Source organism: Cnephaeus nilssonii (genome assembly GCF_951640355.1).
Source record: "Cnephaeus nilssonii genome assembly, chromosome: 19".
NCBI lineage: Eukaryota > Metazoa > Chordata > Mammalia > Chiroptera > Vespertilionidae > Cnephaeus > Cnephaeus nilssonii.
Window position 1 is genome coordinate 1,310,066 of NC_137090.1, and position 22,849 is coordinate 1,332,914.

At 61.5% G+C, this 22,849-nt stretch overlaps 1 protein-coding gene across 5 annotated transcripts in view; it reads right to left on the reverse strand.

The window, feature by feature from the left end:
* Positions 1–22,849, reverse strand: part of RNF213 (ring finger protein 213) — an 87,732-nt gene that overhangs the window by 37,109 nt on the left and 27,774 nt on the right. For 4 of the 5 annotated variants that reach the window (XM_079797876.1, XM_079797875.1, XM_079797878.1 and 1 more), the window contains 15 exons: positions 22,250–22,399; positions 18,057–18,694; positions 17,142–17,307; positions 16,128–16,345; positions 15,182–15,322; positions 14,760–14,924; positions 13,007–14,174; positions 11,831–12,024; positions 10,992–11,147; positions 5,990–9,637; positions 4,508–4,644; positions 3,266–3,361; positions 1,878–1,996; positions 617–724; positions 145–269 (listed from right to left, as the gene is read on the reverse strand). In XM_079797876.1, the coding sequence (XP_079654002.1) occupies positions 145–269; positions 617–724; positions 1,878–1,996; positions 3,266–3,361; positions 4,508–4,644; positions 5,990–9,637; positions 10,992–11,147; positions 11,831–12,024; positions 13,007–14,174; positions 14,760–14,924; positions 15,182–15,322; positions 16,128–16,345; positions 17,142–17,307; positions 18,057–18,694; positions 22,250–22,399 (7,229 nt within the window). The remainder of the gene's footprint in view (positions 1–144; positions 270–616; positions 725–1,877; positions 1,997–3,265; positions 3,362–4,507; positions 4,645–5,989; positions 9,638–10,991; positions 11,148–11,830; positions 12,025–13,006; positions 14,175–14,759; positions 14,925–15,181; positions 15,323–16,127; positions 16,346–17,141; positions 17,308–18,056; positions 18,695–22,249; positions 22,400–22,849) is intronic. The other variant, XM_079797877.1, reaches the window with a different exon arrangement.

The following is a 22,849-nucleotide window of genomic DNA, read 5'->3' on the forward strand; positions in this document are numbered from 1 at the left end:
CATGTGCTCAGACAAGGAAGAGCCACGTCGGACCCTGTCCTGGGTGTAGCCGCACGCACAGCGGGGAGGAAAGAGTGCGGGCCGACCTCGGATTTCCCGGCGCCCGCAGCTCCTGGAGGCCCAGGGAGCCAGAGCTGCACTCACGTGGCCTCTCCGGGCCTCGGGACCGTCCGCCTCCCTGCCCGCCGCAGCCGCGGCCCCGGGTTCGTCCGTGTCCACTTCCATCGCCTCCTCCTGGTCGCTCCTGGCCTCGCGTCCCTCCTCAGCTGCTGTGGAGGCAACCCCGTCAGGCCACTAGCTGCCCAGCGTTGGCGCCATGCCCGCGACTGCTTCCCCGGCTCCTGGGCAGCAAGTCCCCGAGGGGAGGCCCAGGGACGCAGCTCAGCCTTGGGGCCACCGGGGTCCTCCAGCGGGAGGCCTCTCTTGGGTCCCGCGCGCTGAGGCGATGTAGGGACACCAAGTGCCACTGGCCACGGGCGCTCACCGCTGCGCCTTCCGCACCCACAGACCCACCGTCTCTGGGGGAACTGCCTGCCACGGGGCCTCCCACGGCTCGCCTGCCCCAGCGCTCCGGACACGGCCGGCCGCCGTGTGCCCAGGGCATCCCGGGACGTACACTGGGGGTCAAACAGCTGGCTGATGGTCACGTCCTGCAGCTGGGTCACGTCGGCGACCATGGTCGTGGATCTCCGCAGGTCGTCGATGTGCACGGACCGCCACAGCCCTGCGGAGGCAAAGCCACCCGTCTCCGCGCCCTGAGCCGGAAGCAGGGACAGGCCCCGTCCCGCGGCCGACACAGCCCCGAGGGAGCCACTCGTGTGCTGGAGTCTAAACCCCGACCAGCCTGGCCGGCGCGGCTCCGGGGTTGAGCGTCGACCCATGAACCTGGAGGTCACAGTTTGATTCCTGGTCAGGGCACAGGCCCGGGTTGCGGGCTCTAGTGGGGGGCGTGCAGGGGGCAGCCGGTCCACGATTCTCATCACTGATGTTTCTCTCTCTCTCCCTCTCCCTCCCTCTCTGAAATCAATAAAAACCTATTTAAAAATGAAATAAATAAAAATAAAATTCCCCCCGACCCAGCTAGCATCTTCAGCTCCTCGACCTGACATCCGTGCCAGCCGGAGACCCCGCGTGGGAGGGCGGCCTGCGCGGCGGGCACAGCTGGGCCTCTCGGCTGCCTGTGGGCTATCAGGTGAACCATTCTGGGCCGGTTCTAGAACGCCAGCCTTCTCACCTAGAAAACACTTGGTGAGCCAGGAGGGAGGAGGGAGCGAGAGAGGGGGTTTAAGATAGCACCCCCCCAAAGCAGGTATAAAGTATCAGCGTGTCCCTCACTGGTGCGTGGGGAATGCCTTCTCTGCGCTTCCCATATAGACAGACACAGTGAGGCCCTGGCCGGTTGTTCAGTGGTTAGAGCATCGGCCCGAGGACCGTGGGGGTTTGATTCCCGGTCAAGGGCACAGGTCCGATCCCGGCCCCGGGTCCAGGCCAGTGTGGGAGGCACCAATCGATGTGTCTCTCTCACTTGATGTTTTTCTCTCTCCCTCTCTCCCTCCCACTCTCTCTAGAAGTTAACTGGAAAAACATATCCTTGGGTGAGGATCAACCAAAAATGGAAAAATAAAAAACTAAATGGGGATGAGCCCGGGACACGGATGAAGCGTGTATCTGCAAGTTAATAAGGAGCGCTGTGTGCTGAGCAGCGAGTACGAGGTGGGTGCTCTGGGCAGGAACCAGCGGCACCCAATCCAGTCGCACCGGAGATGAATACTGCGGAGCCGGACACCAATGTCCCATCTCAGACTTGCACCCGCAGGCCCCGCGAGGAGGAACGCCACGGCCTTACGTAACCGCCGTCACCGACACGTCTGTCCTACCTCCATGGAACCCCACATAGGACGCGCCACTTTCCATCCGGGACAGTTTCGTGATGAAATAGACAAAGATGCAGGCCTTCTTTCCTTGTATCTTGTTGATTTCATTGATGGCAGAATACCTATGTTTTAAAACAAACAAGCAAAACCAAAACAAATTTAAAAACAAACAAATGCCACCGATCGATGCAAAGACAAAGGCAGTGCCCAAACTGAGGTTGGGAAGTGGCGGGAGGTGTCCTAGGAGCTGGCAGGTCCAAGCTCAGGGTCTCCCTTCTTCCAGTTTTTTTTTTTTTAGTTTTTCAATTTTTATTGGTTTCAGAGAGGAAAGGAGAGGGAGAGAGAGAAACATCAATGATGAGAGTCATGGATCAGCTGCCTCCTGCACATCCCACACTGGGGATAGAGCCCACAACCTGGGTGTGAGCCCTGACCGGGAATCGAACCCTGACCTCCGTGTTCATAGGTTGACGCTCACCACTGAGCCACGCTGGCCGGGCGGCCTTCTTTCAGTTTTAAATAAATGTGGGCCCGTGTGGTTATCCCTCTTCTGAGAGTGTGGGCCCGTTCTCTCTAAGAGGCGTGTTTTCACCCCATTTCCGTGTCCCTCGGCATTGAAGAGGCATTTCTTCTGGATCAGAAACCCTCCCCTGGGCTTCGCGATGGCTTCCCTACCTGCCCCGAGGGCAAGGCTAGCGGGACTTTGCATTCCCAGCAGCAAGGCCCCAGGGACAGACAGCCAGGGGCCAGAGAGAGCCATGACACGAGGGACAGGGAACACGGTTCTGAAAGCCTCGCATGTCCCCGACAAACACTATTAACCAATCCGTGAATACGGGGGAAATCACTTACGTCCTGTTCCTGCCCTTGACCCTGCAATCACTCAAATCGTATCGTTTAAAACTAATCATGACCCAAACAGGCCTGCAGAGCCCGGCTTCCAGACATCCTTTCACATCCTCCTGACGGTCTAGCACAGTGGTCGGCAAACTCATTAGCCAACAGAGCCAAACATCAACAGGACAACGATTGAAATTTCTTTTGAGAGCCACATTTTTTAAACTTAAACTTCTTCTAATGCCCCTTCTTCAAAATAGACTCGCCCAGGCCATGGTATTTTGTGGAAGAGCCACACTCCAGGGGCCAAAGAGCCACATGTGGCTCGCGAGCTGCAGTTTGCCGACCATGGGGCTAGCGTTTACACTCCATGCGTGTCTCCAAGTTGGTGTTCTTAGCCTGCCTCTCTGCTTCTCGTTCTCCCTTCCCTCTAGCCGCCACGGGGAAGATGGGAAGGGAGAGCCGTCTTATTCTCATTTCTGCGTGAGCTACCATCCTGTCCTGTCTTCAGGGAAGACACCCTCCAGGCGCTGAGAGGAGGAACCGGCGCGTACTTGGCCGAGGCGATGAGCTGGGCGCTGTGGACTCCGTCCTCGAAGTCCGTCTGGATGATGAGGATCTTCCGTGTGGCCGTGCTCGCCAGGCAGTTTCTGAAAACAGGAGGAAGCACACGGTCCTTTCTCCATCCTAAGCGGGTGAGAAAGCGCCCCCCCGCCCCCCCATGGGAACTATGAGGGCTACCATTAAACTATTCAGGTGGGATTCTCTTCTAAAGTGAGTGGGAACCCAGCGGGAAAGAATTAACCCCAGTAAACGCTGCCTGATGAGACCGGGGACCAGGATTCAGAGCGGGACGCCCGCCCAGGAGACAACAGCGGTGACAGGGACATGCACTGGAGGGTTTAGCAAGTGTCCTTTCCGGGGCCCGGGTCCTCCCGTTCATTACCCAGCGCTGCTGACAGCACCGTGGTCACTCCAGCCCACAGAGGACAGGACGTGGCCAGGGCTGAGCACGGAGCCCGGAGGAGGGGAGGCGGGGACGGAGCCGGGAGGAGGGGAGGGGGGGACGGAGCCCGGAGGAGGGGAGGGGGGGACGGAGCCCGGAGGAGGGGAGGGGGGGACGGAGCTGGGAGGAGGGGAGGGGGGACGGAGCCCGGAGGAGGGGAGGGGGGGACGGAGCCCGGAGGAGGGGAGGGGGGGACGGAGCCGGAGGAGGGACTGCAGGGATGGAGCCCGGAGGAGGGGAGGCGGGGACGGAGCCGGGAGGAGGGGAGGGGGGGACGGAGCCGGGAGGAGGGGAGGGGGGGACGGAGCCGGGAGGAGGGGAGGGGGGACGGAGCCGAGAGGAGGGGAGGGGGGGACGGAGCACGGAGGAGGGGAGGGGGGGACGGAGCACGGAGGAGGGGAGGGGGGGACGGAGCACGGAGGAGGGGAGGGGGGGACGGAGCCGGGAGGAGGGGAGGGGGGGACGGAGCACGGAGGAGGGGAGGGGGGACGGAGCCGGGAGGAGGGGAGGGGGGGACGGAGCACGGAGGAGGGGAGGGGGGGACAGAGCCGGGAGGAGGGGAGGGGGGACGGAGCCGGGAGGAGGGGAGGGGGGGACGGAGCACGGAGGAGGGGAGGGGGGGACGGAGCACGGAGGAGGGGAGGGGGGGACGGAGCCCGGAGGAGGGGAGGGGGGGATGGAGCCCGGAGGAGGGGAGGGGGGGACGGAGCCGGGAGGAGGGACTGCAGGGACGGAGCCCGGAGGAGGGGAGGCGGGACGGAGCCCGGAGGAGGGACGGCGGGGACCTCACCGAACTTCTTTGAGGAACGAGTGCTCGGTGTCAAACTGCTGCAGCGACAGGATGGTGGGGTTCAGGGGCCTGCCGTTCACTTCCGATCCCAGCATCTCACAGTCGTGACAGGTGAGCAGTCTGGAGAAAGTGGTAACCTGCGGGGTCCGGGAACGCCGACTATTGCACGTCTCCGGGGGTTAGGTCCCGGAAACGCGCGGACGGGCAGCCAGTACCTCCCACGGGCCAGCACGGAGCCGCTGGCCCACGGACAGAAAAGAATCCAAACCCGGAGTTGTTAAAAACGAGGCCGTGCGCAGGGGAGCAGGAGCCAGGAGAGGGGCAGAGGAGGGAAGACACCCTGTCCCGAAGACGGGGTCTCCTTCCCAGGCTCGGCGTCTCTGCCGGCTTTGGGCCACTGGAAAGTCTATCTGTCCCTTAGGGCTCAACACAAACGGCGGTTCCTCCCTGGCGACCGGGCTTCACTTCCAGACGGCGCTCGGCTCGCTGCCGCCACCGGGCCCCACGGCGCGGTGCAGCCAGAACACTCCCCCTGGGCGTGCCGCCCTGGCAGCTGCCGAACCCCCGCCAGGGCTGGCCTGTCCACTGAGCTCCCGGTTCCGACACCCAACGGCACGGCAGTCACATCCTCCGGGGTTGACGGGGCACCAAGTGGGATTTACCACCACATCCACACCCACCCCCCAAACTCGCTGCTCATTCCAGGATCCTCCATTGTGATGGACTGGACCTCCAGGAACAGCTCGGGAGTCATCCCCAGACTCCTCCATCTCCCGCGGCCCTGACCCGGGACCAGCCGTTCACTCTGCCAGCGCATTCCTAACGCCTCTCTCCCCGTCCTCACTGACTTGGCAGGCTCCCAGCGGCCTCCACGCTGCTGTGCCTGTTCTATGACAGTCCCTCACCACCCCTTCCCGCATCTCCGCACACACCTCCATCCCTCCCTCCAAACGCCCTCCCTGGAGCCTCCCCGGGTCGCTCACCCCGCCTCGCGGCTCTCCCGGCTTTGCGCGTGAGGCTCCATCACGGCCCCTCCTGGTCTCCTGCCCGGTGCTGCTGTTTCTCACCGACACTGTGATACCTTCCCACCGCCCTGCCCAGTCCCTGTGGGGCCAGCTCTTAAAGATCCTGCCTGGCCTGGCCGGGTGGCTCAGTGGGTGAGCGTTGACCTAGGAACCAGGAGGTCACGGTTCCATTCCCAGCTAAGGGCACAGGCCCGGGTTGTGGGCTCGATCCCCAGTGTGGGGCGTGTAGGAGGCAGCCGATCCGTGATTCCCTCTCATCATTGATGTTTCTCTCTCTCTCTCTCTCCCTTCCGCTCTGACATCAATAAACGTATTTTAAAAAAAGTCTCAACCTGTCCTTTTCTGATTCCTAGACCCGAACCGGAATCAACTGGGGAAGAGCCTTGCCTTTTGACTGCAGGGACCCAGGACTCTGAGGCGGAAGGTGGGGAGGGTGACAGCGCGGGGAGATAATCACCTCCGTGAAGACGGGGTGGCGCTCCGGGCCCGGCCCCTGGAGGTGAGCCTGCAGGAAGTCCGCGAACGAGTCGTGCTGCTGCCCAGAATAGTATTCTCGCGACAGCGCCTGCGCGGCACTCTGGCCTAGCGCGGACGTGCTGAGCCGGACGATGGCGTCGGGCGTGGCGCAGTCCAGCAGCACCAGCTTGGCGTCCTCCAGGACCTTCTGGTAACACTCGTGGCTCAGGGCCCCGGGCCCGAGCCGCTCGATGACCTGGAGCACCACCGAGGCGCAGGTGTCTGCGTGGTAGCCGACGAAGACGTCGGAGGGGCTGTACCGGGCGTGGGCCCGCACCGCCTTGACGTGGATGAACTGGTCCACCCAGCCCTGGAGCTCCTCCACGAGGCGCCGCTGCCACGGCTCCAGCACCGTGTTGAGGTCCAGGTAGTGCTTCTCCAGCCGGTTGATGAGGGGGATGGGGAAGTGCTCGCACACGACGTCCTTCTCCTCGATGACGATGAGGCGGAAGTCGGGGTGCACCCGGCACTTGACCCGGTGGGTCCCCAGGCCCAGGTCCACGTACTTCTGGCCTCCGAGGTAGACGTAGTACTGGTTGAGGGCGTCGTAGAGGCTCTCGTAGAGGTTCTGCAGGTTGAGCAGCACCACCATCTTGCCCGTCTCCATGCAGATCTTCACGCGGTTGATGTTCCTGCAGATCTGCGCGTACTCCTGGTCCCGGGGGAAGCTGGACCCGAAGATGATCTCGGGCTGCTGGTCCTCGCCGAAGAGCGTCCGCTGCAGGATCTGCAGGGCCACGTAGTTCCTGGTCAGCACCAGCAGGTAGCGGGACTCGGGGTCTCCCGGCCCCGTGCCCGGCGCCCTGCGGAGGTCGCTGTGCAGGTTCTGCCGGATCAGCTGCAGGGTGCTGACCTCGGCGGGGAGCTGCGCCTGGGGCAAGTGGGCGGCGAAGATGTCCAGGGCCTGGATCTCGTCTTTGCCACTGAAGTTGCGGAGCACGGCCTGCGCGATGTCTCGCGGGGAGAGCGTCCTGTTGGAGGCCTGGGCGGCGGCGAAGACCATTTTGATGAGGCTGTAGTAGTCTCGGAGCCCGAAGAACTCCTTGTCCTGCTTCGCGCACACCGCCTCGTAGGCTCTGGCCAGGGGCTGGAAGTACCCTTGGATCCTCCCCTGCACGAGGGGCTCGGACGCGCAGATCCCCCGGGCGCTCTCGATGAGCTCCTTCCGGCTGGGGCTGCCGCGGGACACGAAAATGCCCCGGTTCATCTTGGCGGGGTCCAGGGCCCAGTTGGAGATGCCGATGAAGCCCACCTTCTTGTGGGGGGCGGGGTCGTCTTCGATGCACCCGTCTTCCAGCAGCGGGTGCAGGGCCTTGAGGGGCATCTGGGGCGAGTCCTCGGCCAGGCCCACCTCGTCCAGCACCACCACGGACACGTACTGCTCCAGGTCCCGGCCCTGCTGCAGGCGGGCGCAGTGCTTGAAGGTGCCCACGATGCCCTGCGGGGTGGAGTGCGGGCTGCACTGGAACGACACCAGGTAGACCTGCTTCAGGCTCCGGAAGAGCTCCGAGGGGGCGGCCGGGCCTTGCATGGCGTCCGCCACGATGGTCTTGGCGAGGGATTTGGAGCTGCCGGGCTTCCCCACCAGGAAGAGCGGGATCTTCAGCTCAATGCAGATGACCATCATGAAGACGTTCTCCTTCAAGGCCAGGTTCTTGGCGACCGTTTTCCTCAGAGACACGCCCTCCAGGAAGAGGTCCTGCGTCCGCGCGATCGCGTCCAGCACGGCCTTGCTGCTGTCGTAGGGCGGCGGGAGGAGCGCACAGATGGCTTTGCGGTAGGCGTCCTGCTTCTCCAGGGAGGCGTGGTAGCACACGCCGACGGCCAGCACCAGCGACCAGAGCACCGGGTCGCTCTTGGAGTCGGAGTCGGAGTCGGAGTCGGAGTCGGAGCCGGAGCCGTCGGGGCTGTCGCCGCCGGGCTCACGGTGGAAGGCGGCCAGCTTGGACAGGAGCATCTCGCTGTGGTCGTAGAACCAGCGGAAGACCCGCACGCAGCGCTCCACGTCCCGGAGGCTGACGAAGCTGCACTCGTTCTCGCGTCTCCGCATGAAGCACTGGGAGGCGTAGAGCACGTCGGCGATGATGTGCGTCTGCCCGGGGCCGATGGGGGTGCCGCCCACCAGCCTCCGCACGATCTGCTCGATGTACTTCCTCTCCGTGGCGTTGTTCAGCTGCCCGAAGTCCCACACCAGGGGCACCAGGCTGGGCGGCAGCGCGTGCACGCGGTACACCAGCTGCCGCAGCGGGATGGCGCCCAGCCGGTCCGCCGTCTCCTCCGCGCGCACGCGGTAGCCCAGGCCGGCCGCCTCCAGGCGGGCGATCATCTCCGGGCAGTGCTTCCGGTAGGGGTTGCAGGCCACGACGACGTGCAGGCCCGAGTCCTCGGCCAGCGGCTGGCCGCCCACCGTGCGGTCACACAGGACCTCCTTGATGCAGCTGACGGCGCCCGTGGTGTTGGCCTCGTCGAAGAACAGGACGGTGTCCAGCCCGTGTTCGCTCCTGTTGAGCTGGGCGAGGGCCTCCGCCGCCAGGACTCTGCGGTAGATCATGTCGGCGCTCGTCCCGCCGTGGACCTTGACCAGCTGCAGGGTCTCGGCCTCGGCGCCCCCGCGCCGCAGCTCGCTGAGGAAGCGGACGAGCCGGGTCTTCCCGCAGCCGGTCTCCCCCATGACGATGACGGGGATCCCGCAGCGGAAGCGCATCTCCACGGCCAGGATCTTCAGCATGTTGTCCGTCGTGAGCTCGTAGGTGTCGTCGGGGTCCACGGGCCACTGGATGCCCAGCGCCAGGCAGAGCCGCTCCAGCTTCTCGTGCCGGGGCAGCGCGTCGAAGTCCACGTTGAAGGGCACGCCCTGCAGCAGCAGCCCCTCGTACAGCCCCTTCGCCAGCACGTCCCTCTTGATCACCCTCTTGCTCGCGGGGTCCACGGCGTCGAAGGTGCCCCTCTGGTTGGGCTCCAGGTGGAAGCCAATGAAGGTCATGGAGGTGCGGTCCCCGTTGAAGAACAGGTACGGGTGGGGCTCCGACTCCCACCGCCGGCGGAGAGAGAACGGGGCGATGTCCTCCTCGGTGACCCCGTCCATGGCGACCGCGTGCGCCCCGGGGCTCTGGTCCGACATGCGCAGCGTCGGGGTGGCGAAGTCTCTCGCCATGCAGATCATGAAGGTCACCACGAAGTCCTTGAAGCCCCGCAGCGTGTCCCCGACCGCCACGGGGTTGCAGAAGATGGAGGCCTCGCAGTCCCTGAGCTGGCAGTTCAGGAAGCGGGCGAAGTTGCGCAGCTCCGCCCAGGACGGGTCGAGCACCCCGCAGTACAAGAGCAGGTGCTGCAGGCACTCCTGGGGGGTGCCCTCCGCCCGGCCCTCCTGGTACGTGAACGAGTCCAGGTTCCGGTTCTGGCTCTGATGGAACCGCTTCAGATACTGGAAAGGTCTTTGGAAGGTTTCGCTGCAGAACTCGGCGGGGTCCATGCCCGGCTCCCTTGAGTGCCGCTCGGGGCTCAGCTCCATTTCCATCACTTCTTTGGGGGGCCGGCAGGTGACCTTGGGGAAGATGTCCAGCAGATGAAACTGGGGGGCGCGCGTCCTCTGGGAAGGAGAGAGGTGAAGAAAACGGTTACAGACTGGATTTCCCAAACACATGCTTCTGCCCGGCCGGCGGGGCTCAGCGGTTGAGTGCTGACCGATGAACCAGGAGGTCGGGGTTTGATTCCTGGTCAGGACACAGGCCCGGGTTGCGGGTTCCATCCCCAGCGGGGGGTGTGCAGGAGGCATCCGATCCATGGTTCTCTCTCCTCATTGAGGTTTCTCTCTCTCTTCCTCTCTGAAATCAATTAAAAAGTATTTTTATAAAAAAAAAAAAAACACAAAAAAATAGCCCTGACCGGTTTGGCTCAGTGGATAGAGCATTGGCCTTTGGACTCAAGGGTCCCAGGTTCAATTCCGGTCAAGGGCATGTACCTTGGTTGCAGGCACATTCCCGGTGGGGGTGTGCAGGAGGCAGCTGATCGATGTTTCTCTCTCATCGATGTTTCTAACTCTCCATCCCTCTCCCTTCCTCTCTGTAAAAAATCAATAAAATATTTTTTAAAAAATACCATGCTTTTGGTGTTTGAACCTTCCGCGTGGTCTATCGCACAGGCCTGCGTGAAAAACCACGTTTCCAGAAGCCATGCCTGCAGACGCCCGGCACCAGTGGCTGCCCCGCACACTCAGGCTCTGAGGGAGCGGCCGTCCCACACGGAGGTGCTTTCACCTGAGCCCCCGAAATGAAAGCTCCCCGTTACGCACGAGTGTGCGAACATCGAACTCCCTTTTGCTAAGAAATCGATGTGACGGCCCTGGCCGCTGTGGCTCAGTGGGTTGAATGTCGTCCCGTGCACCGAAAGGTTGCAGGTTCGATTCCCGGTCAGGACACCTAGCCAGGTTGCGGGTTTGACCACGGTTGGGGTGTCTGTGGGAGGCAACCGATCCATGTTTCTCTCTCACACAGATGTTTCTCTCGCTCTCTAAAATCAACAAAAATGCCCGGCTGGCATGGCACAGGGGTTGAGTGCCAACCTATGAACCAAGAGGTCAAGGTTCAATTCCCAGTCAGGGCATAGGCCCGGATTGCGGGCTCGATCCCCAGTAGGGGGCATGCAGGAGGCAGCCGATCAATGATTCTCTCTCATCATGGATGTTTCTATTCCTCTCTCCCTCTTCCTTCCTCTCTGAAATCAATAAAAATATATTTTAAAAAATAAAAATAAAATAAATAAAAACATATCCTCAGGTGAGGATATAAAAAAACTTTCATTCCAGGCATTTAAAACGAAGTAAGTTTAAAGACAGACTTTTCTTGTCTGACCCTGCACTCAGCCGCCTCGCTAAGGCAGAGGTGGGGGATGGTGAGGGTGTAGGAAGGCGCCCACCCCCGACGGGACAGGCCCTGGGTGCGCACCAGCTTGGAAGACCTCGCAGGCAGCGCCGAGTGCCCTTCCAGGATCTCGATGACATATAAGTGGCTCGGGCTCCGAAGCCACATTTTCCCGTTCGAGTCCATTAAGTACTGCAGCACCAGGAGCTTGAAGAGAAACGCCCAGACCCCAGCCTGCACCTGGAGAGAGAACCACACGCGCTGTCAGTACTTACCCACAAGCCCTGGCTGGTGTGGCTCAGTGGATAGAGCGTCCGCCTGCGGACTGAGGGGTCCTAGTTTCAATTCCAGTCGGGGGCACAGGCCCGGGCTGTGGGCTCGATCCCCAGTGGGGGACGTGCAGGAGGCAGCCAATGATTCTCTGTCATCACTGATGTTTCTCTCTCTCTCTACCTCTCCCTTCCTCTCTGAAATCAATAAAAATATATTTTTAAAAATATATATATATTTACCCAAAAGACCAGCCCCCACCCTGTGGACCTTCTTAGTCTGTTTGTGGACATGATGGGACTGAATATCAAGTCATACTAAAGAAATTCTTTTTTTTTTTAATATGTGGTTTTTTGTTTTTTTATTTTAGAGAGAGGAAGGGAGAGGGGAGAGAGAGAGAAACATCCATGATGAGGGAGAATCATGGATCAGCTGTCCCCTGCACACTCCCCACTGGGGATTGAGCCCGCAACCCGGGCTGTGCCCTGACCGGGAATCCAACCGTGACCTCCTGGTTCACAGTTGGATGCTCAACCCCTGAGCCACGCCGGCCGGGCGATAAAGACATTTTTTATGATGGGAAGGAGGGGGGCGGACGGAGGAGCCACCGTGTCTTTCCCGCCGTGGCCACTGGCGGCGAGCCAGGCCCTCACCGAGGAGGTCACGTCCAGGTGGAACATGGCGGGGCTCGTCTGACACTTGGGGTCCAGGAAGGGCAGCAGGGAGCCCAGGACCTGGCTCTCGTCCACCTGCGGGTCCAGCAGGCGGATGACTGTGAGCGGCACCTGCTGCCCAGGAAACTTCCTCCGCAGAGTTTCGTGCAATCGCTTCACGTAGAGAGACTTTCCTGCAACAAGGGGAACGCGTGGACATCGGCGCCTGGGCTGCGGGCCACGGAAGAGGGGCAGGGAGATTTCGTGCACAACTCCACACCGATGCCACGTGACCTGGGGCGGAGGGGCCCTCGGTTTCCTCGCTGTTTCCTGCTCACGTCCCCCGTTTCCCGGGACCAGTGGCGCAAGGCGAGCGTGCCCTGCGTGCGGCGGGGACGCAAAGGACCGGGAATGGGATAAAGTCACTGGGGCGGAAACAGGTCGGGGACTGAAGGAGAAGAGGCACCTGCATCCTCTCCAACAGAGGTCTTACCTCCTCCTGCTCACGACCCACATGCACCCCGAAGCGGCCAGTGCAGGGTAAAAACAAACAGACCGGAGCCCTGCCGTGTGGCTCAGTGGATAGCGCATCAGCCTGAGGACTGAAGGGTCCCAAGTTGCGGCTCGATCCCCAGCAGGGGGCATGCAGGAGGCAGCCTATCAGTGATTCTCTCTCAACACTGATGTTTCTCTCTCTTTCCCTTCCTCTCTGAAACCAATAAAAACATATTTAAAAAATAACATAAAATAAAAACAAAACAAGACAAACAGGAACCCTGCCGGTGTGGCTCAGCGGTTGGAGCGTAGACCTGCGTACCGAAGGGTCTCAGGTTCGATTCCCAATCAAGGGCTCGTACCTGGGTTGCAGGTTTGATAACCTGGTCAGGGCGAGCAGGAGGCAACCCATCCATGTCCCTCTCACATCGATGTTTCTCTCTCTCTCCATCTCCCTCTTTCCACTCTCTAAACGTCCCTGGGAAACAAGCGAACAGGAGGAGGCTGCTTGGAGAAGGGAGGCGGCTGGCTGCCAGGAGCCAGGGAGTGTCCCCTCTGGTTGGGCTCTAATTTGCACTTCACGTCCCTGAGACTCAGTTTCCCTTCTTATGGGAGGGCTTCGTCAGCGTCCCCTCCACCCCGGGGTCAGGGGAGAGCCGTCCCCCCAGCCGCTGTCATTACCGACACCCGCTCTCGCCGAGGCCACGATCCCCACACACATCCGGTCCTTGAAGGCGACGGCGGCCGACGGGGCCCCCTTGGGGACCTGGTAGTGGTGCGCCAGGTAGGTCCGGGCGGCCTTGAGGGGCGCCTGGGGGGTGGCGGGGACCCTGTGCTGGCTGAAGGCTGAGGGCAGGTAGCAGTGCTCCCGCTCGCAGTCGCAGACCAGGACGAGCTGGAAGTCCTCCCGGTGCGGCCCGGTGCGCAGGCCCCGGAGCAGCGCCTCCGCCCGGCAGGCCACCTCGTAGCTCAGCTGGTCCGCGAACAGCAGGCTGTACACGCGGCGGCCGGGGGCGCCCGGGCTCAGGCAGCGGCGCAGCAGCAGCGCCACCTCCTCGAACGGGGTCCCCGGCGCGCACAGCAGCACCTCGTCGTAGGTGGGCAGCGGCTGCTCCGGGCTCTGCATGTAGACGGCCAGGGCGGCCGGCAGCACCTCCGAGTGGCCGCAGACGATGAGGTTGGGCTGGCCGGCCTGCAGGCCTTTGGGGAGCCCCCGCATTACGGGGGGCCCGCCCATGGCCGCCAGGCGCGCCAGGCCACGGCCCAGGGCCTCCAGGTCCAGGCAGTGGGGCAGGAAGGCACGCGTGCACCCCAGGAACTGCTCCATGATGACCCCCAGCTTGTCCACCAGGCCGGACGCACTGACGAGCAGGATGGGCAATCTCTCCATCACTGTCCGCAGCTCGTGCGTGGCGGCCCCGCCATGGCCATCACCGTCGCCATGGGGGTCCCTGAAGGCCTCCGCGACGTCCCGCGGGGTGCACTGGCGTTTGATGAAGGACAGCATGGCGAGGGCGGCGGGCCCGGGCGGCTGCCGCGCCAGCTCCGCGCTCAGGTGCACCAGCTGCTCGGCCGTGTAGTAGTTGAGGTAAAAGTGCTCCGCCCGCTTCCGCGCCACGACCGCCTCCCACTGGTCCAAGAAGCGCTCCATCCGCCGGCACAGCGCCTCCAGCAGCGGGGCCAGGGGCGCGCACCCCCGCAGCGGCGCCAGCAGCGGCAGCCGGAAGTGCATGCGCACGGGCTCGGGCTGGCCGCAGTGCACCTGCACCTTCCAGGCCCGGAACAGGAAGCTGCCGGCGGAGTACAGGCTCAGGAAGGCCTGCACCAGCCTCTGCACGTTGCAGAACACCTGTCGCCAAGGGAAACCGGAGGCGGCCTCACGGGCTGAACCCAGACTGACCGAGGCGGCAGCAGACCCTGAGCCAGAGGGTGGGGCCCAGGCGGGGCTGCGCCCAGAGCCTGCCCTCCTCCCTTACAGACCCTCTTCCTCAGGCCACCGTGCACAAAGTGCACATGGCTCCGTGGGTGAGCATCACCTAGGAACCAGGAGGCCACGGTTCCATTCCCGGTCAGGGCACAGGCCGGGGTTGTGGGCTCCATCCCCAGTGTGGGGCGGGCAGGAGGCAGCCGATCCATGATTCTCTCTCATCATGGATGTTTCTCTCTCTCTCTCTCCCTCTCCCTTCCTCTCTGAAATCAATAAAAATATTAAAAAGCAAAACAAACAGAAGGGCCTGTCACACCTGAGTCGCCCCTCCGGGCCCTGAGTTTGGGTGACACGCACCCTGCAGACCCTCGGATTTCAGAGCAGGGCAATTCCTAGTGATCAAACCCAAACTCAAACCCTTCCGGCCGTCCTGGGGACACTCGGCAGGAAGTCCCCCAGCCCCGACTGAGGAGCGGGACCCCACGGCTGGCCGGAAGCAGACCCCACCTCGGAGAACTCCTCCACGCCAGCACTGTTGTGGTCTTTCTTGCCCGACATGAGCATCAGCTTGTTCATCAGCTCCTTCAGCTCTTCCAGGGAGTAACTGCGCAGCTCCTGGCGGCCCTCGTGGCTCTCGGGGAGGAGGAGACGTAGAACGGTGTCTGCGGAGATCTGTGGGACAGGACGCGTTGGGGGTGGGTTTCCAGGGGGAGAAACCCACCCCCATTGGCGGGTTTAGCCCTGTCTGGGTGTGGGTGTTCAGGGGAAGTGGGCGTGCCCAGTGTGTGCGCGTGGCCACAGTGTGGGTGTGGCCACGATGTGGGCATGGCCAGGATATGGGCGTGTCAGGTGAGGGGGTATGTCCAGGAGGGGGCGTGGCCAGGAGGGGGATGTCTGTGGTGTGGGTATGCCCGGGAGTGGGTGCTCACCTGCTGGCCCTCGGCGGGCGCCTGGATCACGTAGGTGCCGCTGCTGTTGATGGCTCTGGCCAGTGACAGCGACGAGCGCTCCACTGAGCCGTGGCTCTCCTTCACCGTCTTCAGCCACCCCAGGTTCCGGGTGGAATCCCGCTGTGGGTCGGGAGAGAAAGCAGCCGTGGCCTGCGTTCTCTCCCTTCTCGGGGCGTGGTCACCCCAGGCGTGGGGGGCGCTTCCCCGTGTGCTGTGGGGGACCCGTGTGCTCTGGCTGCCTCTCTTGGGACACCTATTACGTGGAGTCACTGTCTCCTGTGGCCCCACCCGTGCAGACGGGCCCCGGGGCCAGGTGGACAAAGGCATTGTCCTGCTGGACCCGCAGCGTGGGGGTGAGGTGCCAGCTACACAGGGCTGGGGTGCTTCCATTCTACACGGCCTTGGGGTCCCCACGTCCAGCCAGAAGCATTGAGGGAAAACGACCTCGGAGGCCTTTTGTTCAGATGTGAGCCTCCAGCAGAGAAGGACCCCCCCCCCCCGCCCCGCCGTCCGCTTACTCCATTGCCCCCCAGGGGATGCAGCCGTCCGGCCACGGCCACAGGTCTGCTCAGGAGGCCAGTTACGGAGAGGGGTCTCCTCGGACCCGGAGGAAACGGGCCTTCAATCAGGGGTGGGGAGCCTCTTTTCTGCCAAGGGCTATTTGGGTATCATGGCATCATTCACATAATATAATTCATTTAATGTAAATTTACGTTGCTATGAAAAAACTCCTAGATTTATTGAATTTTGAGTCCCGCCTGGGGTTGCCTAATAGAAATTCCTTCTATTTCCATGCGGTTTGGATCCGACTTTGTAACACAGGCGCTAGAGAAAGCGTTTCCATATGCGAGCACACGCGGTGCGCGACGGTGCGCACGGCCATGGCCCGAGTCCCGCGGAGCCGCGCCCTGAGAACGAGACTCACCAGCTTACTGGGCAGGTGCGGGTCATTTTCCAGCGCCTTCCACAGCTCCCTCAGGTGTCGCTCGAACGCGTGGAAGCCGACGCTGGCGTCCAGCTTGTAGAGCAGAGAGCTGTAGCCCTGGACGGCGTCGTGGAAGCAGGCCACGCGGTCCACGTCCATGTCGTTCTCGCCCGCGAAGATGAACGCCAGGTCCACAAACACATTCAGCTCATTGACCCCTTGGGGCGAGAGGGGACGGGTGAGCTGGAGCCTTGCCGGGGTGACACGAGGCTCCCACCGTGGACAGCCGTCTTGCGAGGAGCTTCGCACAGACATCCGGGGGTCCCCAGGGGTCGATCCGCCGTCTGCTTTCCGCGGATTCCGGGCGCCTCTCTACTGGCCCCGAGCTGGAATGCCGCGGACCAGGCCTGACCCGAGCAACGCAGGGCCCCGGCGCCGCCCGCGGCTGCGTGTGCCTGACCATCTGGTCCACGGCTGCGTGTGCCTGACCACTGGCTGCTGCGTCACCATCCTTTTTTTAAATTATTTAATTCTCGCCCGAGGATATGCTTTCTTAAATTTTATTTTACAGAGAGAGGAAGGGAGAGTGGGAGGGAGAAACATCAATTGGTTGCCTCCCACATGTGCCCCAAAACGGGCTCGAACTTGCAACCTAGGTCTGTGCCCTGACCGGGAATTGAACCTGCAGCCTTTTGGTGTGCGGGACAATGCTCCAACAAATTGAGCCGCACCAGCCTGGGCAGGGGCAAGGTTTTTAAGAAAATGATCCCCTTTGCCCGGCCGGCGTGGCTCAGTGGTTGAGCATTGACCTCTGAACCAGGTGGTCACAGGTTCAATTCCCGGTCAGGGCCTTTACACCAGAGCATGGCAATATCTGACATAAACTCCCAGCAGCCACACACGGCACCCGCCCTAAAGGACACCCGCCGTCCTTTCCCCAGCCCGTCAGCTTGGGACGGTCACCCAGCGCCATCGGGACACCCAGGCTCCCGCAAACCCCAGTCCCGACCGTACCTTCGACAGCCTCGCGGACCCAGCGGACGAACTCCCTGGCCAGGGCCAGCTCCTGCAGACACTGGCACCGGGCCTCGTCCAGGCCCCGCAGCAGCTGGATGGCAGTGACGACCCGCGTGTCCATCTGGCCCAGTGTCTCGTCGCGAGAGTTCTCAAAGGCGTCCGTCTGGAAGACATGGCTCTGCTGGGGGCTGGATGGAGCCGCGCACCTGGAGCCTGAGTCTAAGCAGGAACGCGGACCGCCCCAGGCCCTGGACCTCCCAGTTTGTGGCTGCTCCGATGTGGATGGGCACGGGGGTCCTCATCCCAAAGCTGGGCGCTGTGCCCCGGCCCCCGATCAGGAATAACCACCCCTGCTCTGTGCGGACATTCTGCGCAGCAGCTTCGCCAAGAACCACCCAGGACCCGCCCCAGCGCCGGCAGCTGGAGCTCGCGCCTATGTGGGGTGTGTGTGTGTGTGTGTGTGTGTGTGTGTGTGTGTGTGAGAGAGAGAGAGAGATTCCAAATCCTGTGCTAAATTTCCCTCCTCTTCACACCTGTCCACACTGCTGTGCGGGGCCCACTCTGCCTCCTCAACGCTCGTCCTCAAAGAGCAGAAACCGAAGACCTACTTCCCAGAGGCGCTCAGACACCACTCCGCCCCCCCCCCCCCCCCCCCCCCCCGCCGCTCCGGAGCCCGGCCTCCGCTCTCCACAGACACAGTGGCGAGTGGGCCGCGCGTCCGACCTGCACCCTTGGCCCCCACGCAGGGGCGGTCCCACTACAAGCAGCGGGCAAGGCAGGCCCCTGCGCATTCAGCCCCGGGGGAAACAAACAGCAAACTCCCATCCCGGCCTTCAATGCCAGAGCCCAGGGCTGCCGGGCGCCTGAGCTGGGACCCCACCCGCACCCAGGGGTCCCCGGCCAGTAACTCACCATTCTTAGCACAAAGTCGAGAAGACGGAAGTCCCCGGTCAGGCCCAAGGTCTCTTTGACCTCCAAGATGACCCTGGCCGCCCTGGCAGACCGATGCAGGTGGTGGTATTCCCTGACCTGCTCCACTCGCTCCTGGATCCAACCCCCCGGGTCTCTGGGGTCCAGGGCACACATGACGCGGAGGTCGGAGGTGAGGTCCCCGTATTTATCCACAAAGACGCTGAAGATGTCATGCACCTCCCCGAAGGTGAGCTCGCCGGCCTTCAGGTCCGAGTACAGCTTCTTGAACTTGAAGAGGCAGGGAAGGTACAGGGCTGCATAGGCGCCCTCGATATCCAGGCACGGCCCCGGTCTCTTCTCCTCCTCCTCCTCCTCCTCCTCCTCCTCCTCCTCCTCCTCCTCCTCCGCCTTCTTCGTGCCCCGTGCCCGGGCAGCCTCTGCCCAGAAGGTCTGGAAGACGTGGCTGTCCTTGAGCGAGTCTATCCTCGTGGCCATTTCTCGGACGCGGGCGCTCAGGTGGTAGTGTGTCACCCTCTCCATGGCACAGGAGGTGGGGCACAGCCGCGCCATCACCGCCTCGTTGAGGCGCTTCCCGCCCAGGTCCTCCGCGTGTCTCTCCGAGATCTCTCCGCAGTCCACTGCGGAGCCAAGAGGACGTCACACTGGGCCCGTCCCGGCGGGACTCTCCCCTCCCCCTCGCTGCTCTTCTTCCGATTTTAAAAATATATATTTTTATCGATTTCAGAGAGGAAGGGAGAGATGGAAACATCAATGATGAGAGGATCATGGACTGGCTGCCTCCTGCACGCCCCCCGTCCTCCACCCCCCGGCACTGCGGATCCAGTCCACAACCTGGGCGTGTGCCCTTGACCAGAATCGACCCCTGACCTCCTGGTTCACAGGTCAATGCTCAGCCCTGTGCCGCCTGCCAGACCATCACTGCTCTTGAGGGAACTCCAGGGAACACACTGGCTGGCATTTGTTTTCTCAGTGAGAATACAGACACACCCGCTCCTGCTCACCAATGTTCACAACAAATAAACCTGGTGTAAGTTCTGGGTGAAGAGGACGGTTTGCAGAAAGGCACCCCTTGTGTCCCCTTCCCACACCCCACTTCGACGCCAGAACAGTCTCACACGACGGGGCGGGGAGCAGAGAGGCACTGGGAGCCACACCCTGTGGGACGTGACAGCGGACGGGTCTGTGGGAAGCGGGGCCCGAGGCCTGGAGCTTGCAACCCCAGCCGCTGTGGGGGCGCTGGAGGCCCGGTGGATTCCGGATTCCTGCTAGGGGAGCTGGACTGTGGGGGCGCTGACGAGGCCAGGAGGGGACAGGCTGCTTTTCACCCCACCCCTCGCTACGGCCGCCCTCCTCTCCCTCCGCCAGCCTAGTAGCAGCAGGAGGTCATGTTCCCGCCAGGACATGGAGGGTTGCGGACTGGGAGGTCCCAGGTCTGTGAGGAATCACGGCATCTCCAGACATGCCTGGCACTGAACTTCAGGAGTCAGAAAGAGGACAGAAGACGGGGGGGGGGGGGGGGGGGGGGGGCTGTAGGAGGTCACGGTTTGATTCCCGGTCAGGGCACATGCCTGGGTTGTGGACTTAATCCCCAGTGGGAGATGTGCAGGAGGCCGGTGACCAATGATTTCCTCTCATCATTGATGTTTATATCTCTCTCCCTCTCTCTTTCTCTCTGAAATAATATATACACTGGCCACTCAGTGTATATCCTATATAATAAAAGGCTAATATGCAAATTGCCCCTTCAACCAGGAGTTCGACCAGCAGGCAGCCTGGCCAACTGTCCATGTACCCTCTCCCTGGTCAGGCTGACCGGACCCCACCCATGCACGAATTCATGCACTGGGCCGGGCCTCTAGTATGTATACACACACACACACACACACACACACACACACACACACACACACACAATGAGTGGCCAGATTATTATGATCTCTGAACACCGGGCCTCTAATATATATCCTATCTAATAAAAGAGTAACATGCAAATTAACCATCACTCCACTACACCCACAACCCATGCTCACCAGCCAATCAGGAGCAAGTATGCAAATTAACCCAACAAAGATGGCTGTGGCCTGCCTTCCTGATTGCCCCTAACCGCTTCTGCCTGCCTTCCTGATTGCCCCATGGAGACAGCAGGAGGCTTGGGTTTCCCTAGCAATGGAGGAAGCCAAGCTTTCTGCACACCCTAGCCAGCCCAGGCCTTCACTCAAGGCTACCAAGTTTCAATTATAGAAGATAAAAAAAATCCCAACAAAAATGGTGGCAAAAAAAAAAATGGCGGCAGCCATAGAGCTGGAGAGAGCAGGAGGCTTGAGTTGCCCCCGGCGATGGAGGAAGCCAAGCTTTCTGCACTCCGCCAGCCCAGGCCTCCACTCAAGGCTACAAAGTTTCAATTATAGAAGATAAATAAATCCCAACAAAAATGGCTGCAGCCACGGAGCAAGCAGGAAGCTTGGCTCTGCTCAAGACTACAAAGTTTCAATTATAAAAGATAAATAAATCCCAGATACCAGGGCCTCCGCTTGGGTCACCAGGGGGCGTGGCTGGCCTGAAAATCACCACAGGCCCCTCACCCAGGCCGCCCCATGCCCCAAGGGAACCCCCACCCTGATCTGGGACACCCTTCAGGGCAAACCAACTGGCCCCCACCCATGCACCAGGCCTCTATCCTATCTAATAAAAGAGTAATATGCAAATTGACCATCACTCCAACACACAAGATGGCTGCCACCATGTGGTCAAATATGACTGCCCCCATGTGGACACAAGATGGCCACCACAAGATGGCCAGCAGGGGAGAGCAGTTGGGAGGGACCAGGCCTGCAAGGGAGGGCAGTTGGGGGCAATCAAGCCTGCAGGGGAGAGCAGTTAGGGGTGACCAGGCCAGCAGAGGAGGGAAGTTGGGGGTGACTGGGCCTGCAGGGAAGGGCAGTTGTGGGGGACCCAGACCTGCAGGGGAGAGCAGTCGGGGGGGACCAGGCCTGCAGGGGAGGGCAGTTAGGGGCAAATACGCTGGCAGGGGAGCAGTTAGGCATCAATCAGGCTGACAGGGGAGTGGTTAGGGGGAGATCAGGCTGGCAGGCAGAAGCGGTTAGGGGCAATCAGGAAGGCAGGCAGGCGAGCAGGTGGAAGCCAGCAGTCCTGGATTGTGAGAGGGATGTCCAACTGCCCGTTTAGGCCCGATCCTACCAGACATCCCTCGAGGGGGTCCCAGATTGAAGAGGGTGCGGGCTGGGCTAAGGGACATGCCCTGCCGTCCCCATGCACGAATTTCATGCACCAGGCCTCTAGCATATATGTATGTATGTGTGTGTGTATACACACACACACACACACACACACACACACACATACATACTGAGTGGCCAGATTATTATTTGTTCAGAGATCATAATAATCTGGCCACCCAGTGTATATATATACACTAGAGGCCTGGTGCACAGAAATTCATGCACTCAGGGTGGTCCCTCAGCCCAGCCTGCACCCTCTCGCAGTCTGAGACCCCTTGGGGGGTGTCCACCTGCCAAGGAGGCGGGAGAGGCTCCTGTCACCGCCACTGCACTCAGAGCTGTCAGCCCAGCTGTGGCTGAGCGGAGCTCCCCCGTGGGAGCACACTGACCACCAGGGGCAGCTCCCGCGTTGAGTGTCTGCCCCCTGGTGGTCAGTGCATGTCATAGTGACCGGTTATTCCCGGTCATTCTGCCGTTAGGGTCAATTTGCATATTACCCTTTTATTATATAGGATATATTAAAAAAAAACTTTTTTTAAAAAAGAGAGGGCCCTGGCCGGTTTGGCTCAGTGGATAGAGTGTCAGCACAAGGACTCAAGGATCCCGGGTTCTATTACCAGTCAGGGCACAGGCCCGGGTTGCAGGCTCCATCCCCAATGGGGGGCGTGCAGGAGGCAGCCGATCAATGCTTCTCTCTCACCATTGATGTTTCTCTCTCACTCCTCCCTTCCTCTCTGCAATCAATAAACATATTTAAAAAGAGAGTGGGGGAGGGGCATGAGGGAAACACCGAAAAGCACAAGGCGGCACGCCCAGCTTTGCTTAAAATGACCGCGTTGCAGAAGCCGCCCTCGGAGAGCAGGCCCCGGGCACGTTCCCATCGGGACCTCCCGGACCCCGCCGCCTGGTGGTTACAGGTCGGATGCGAGTCACCTTGCACCCAGGGCTTGGCCGCCTCGCACAGCTTCAGCAGGCTGTCCACGCGGCCCCGCTCCTCCAGCAGGAACTGCAGCTCCTCCCACCTGTAGTCCAGCACCTTCTTCATGTCGTGCTTCTTCTCCTGCGGCGAGAGGCTTTTTCTCTCTGGCCAAAAAAAAAAAAAAGTTACCCAATAGAACAAACGAACCGATCCTTCTCCATGGCAACCGTTTCTTCCCTCTTCCAGGATGCATTGCACGCTCAGGGCCGCGAGCCCAGCCCCTCCATCCGGCGCTGTGCTCAGCAGCGTGGGACGGGCCGGTGAGCACCAGGACTTGGTCACGGTTTGATCACTTTCCTGTTCTATTTTCCCGAGGAGTCGACACCACGTGACACAAAATGCCACGTCTGATTCCGCGCGGAATCCCGCTGCTCTCCATGAGAGTCCTGGGACCACTGACAAGACCCTGTGGGGTACGGACATTCCAGGGGGCCACCTATCAAGGTTCGTTTTCTGCCGTCGGTGGGGACCGGGTAGCCTTGTGGGGCAAGGCCTGGCCTATGGAAATGCACGCTCAAGTCCTCAGGATGATGGGCATCCGTCTGGCAAGCTAC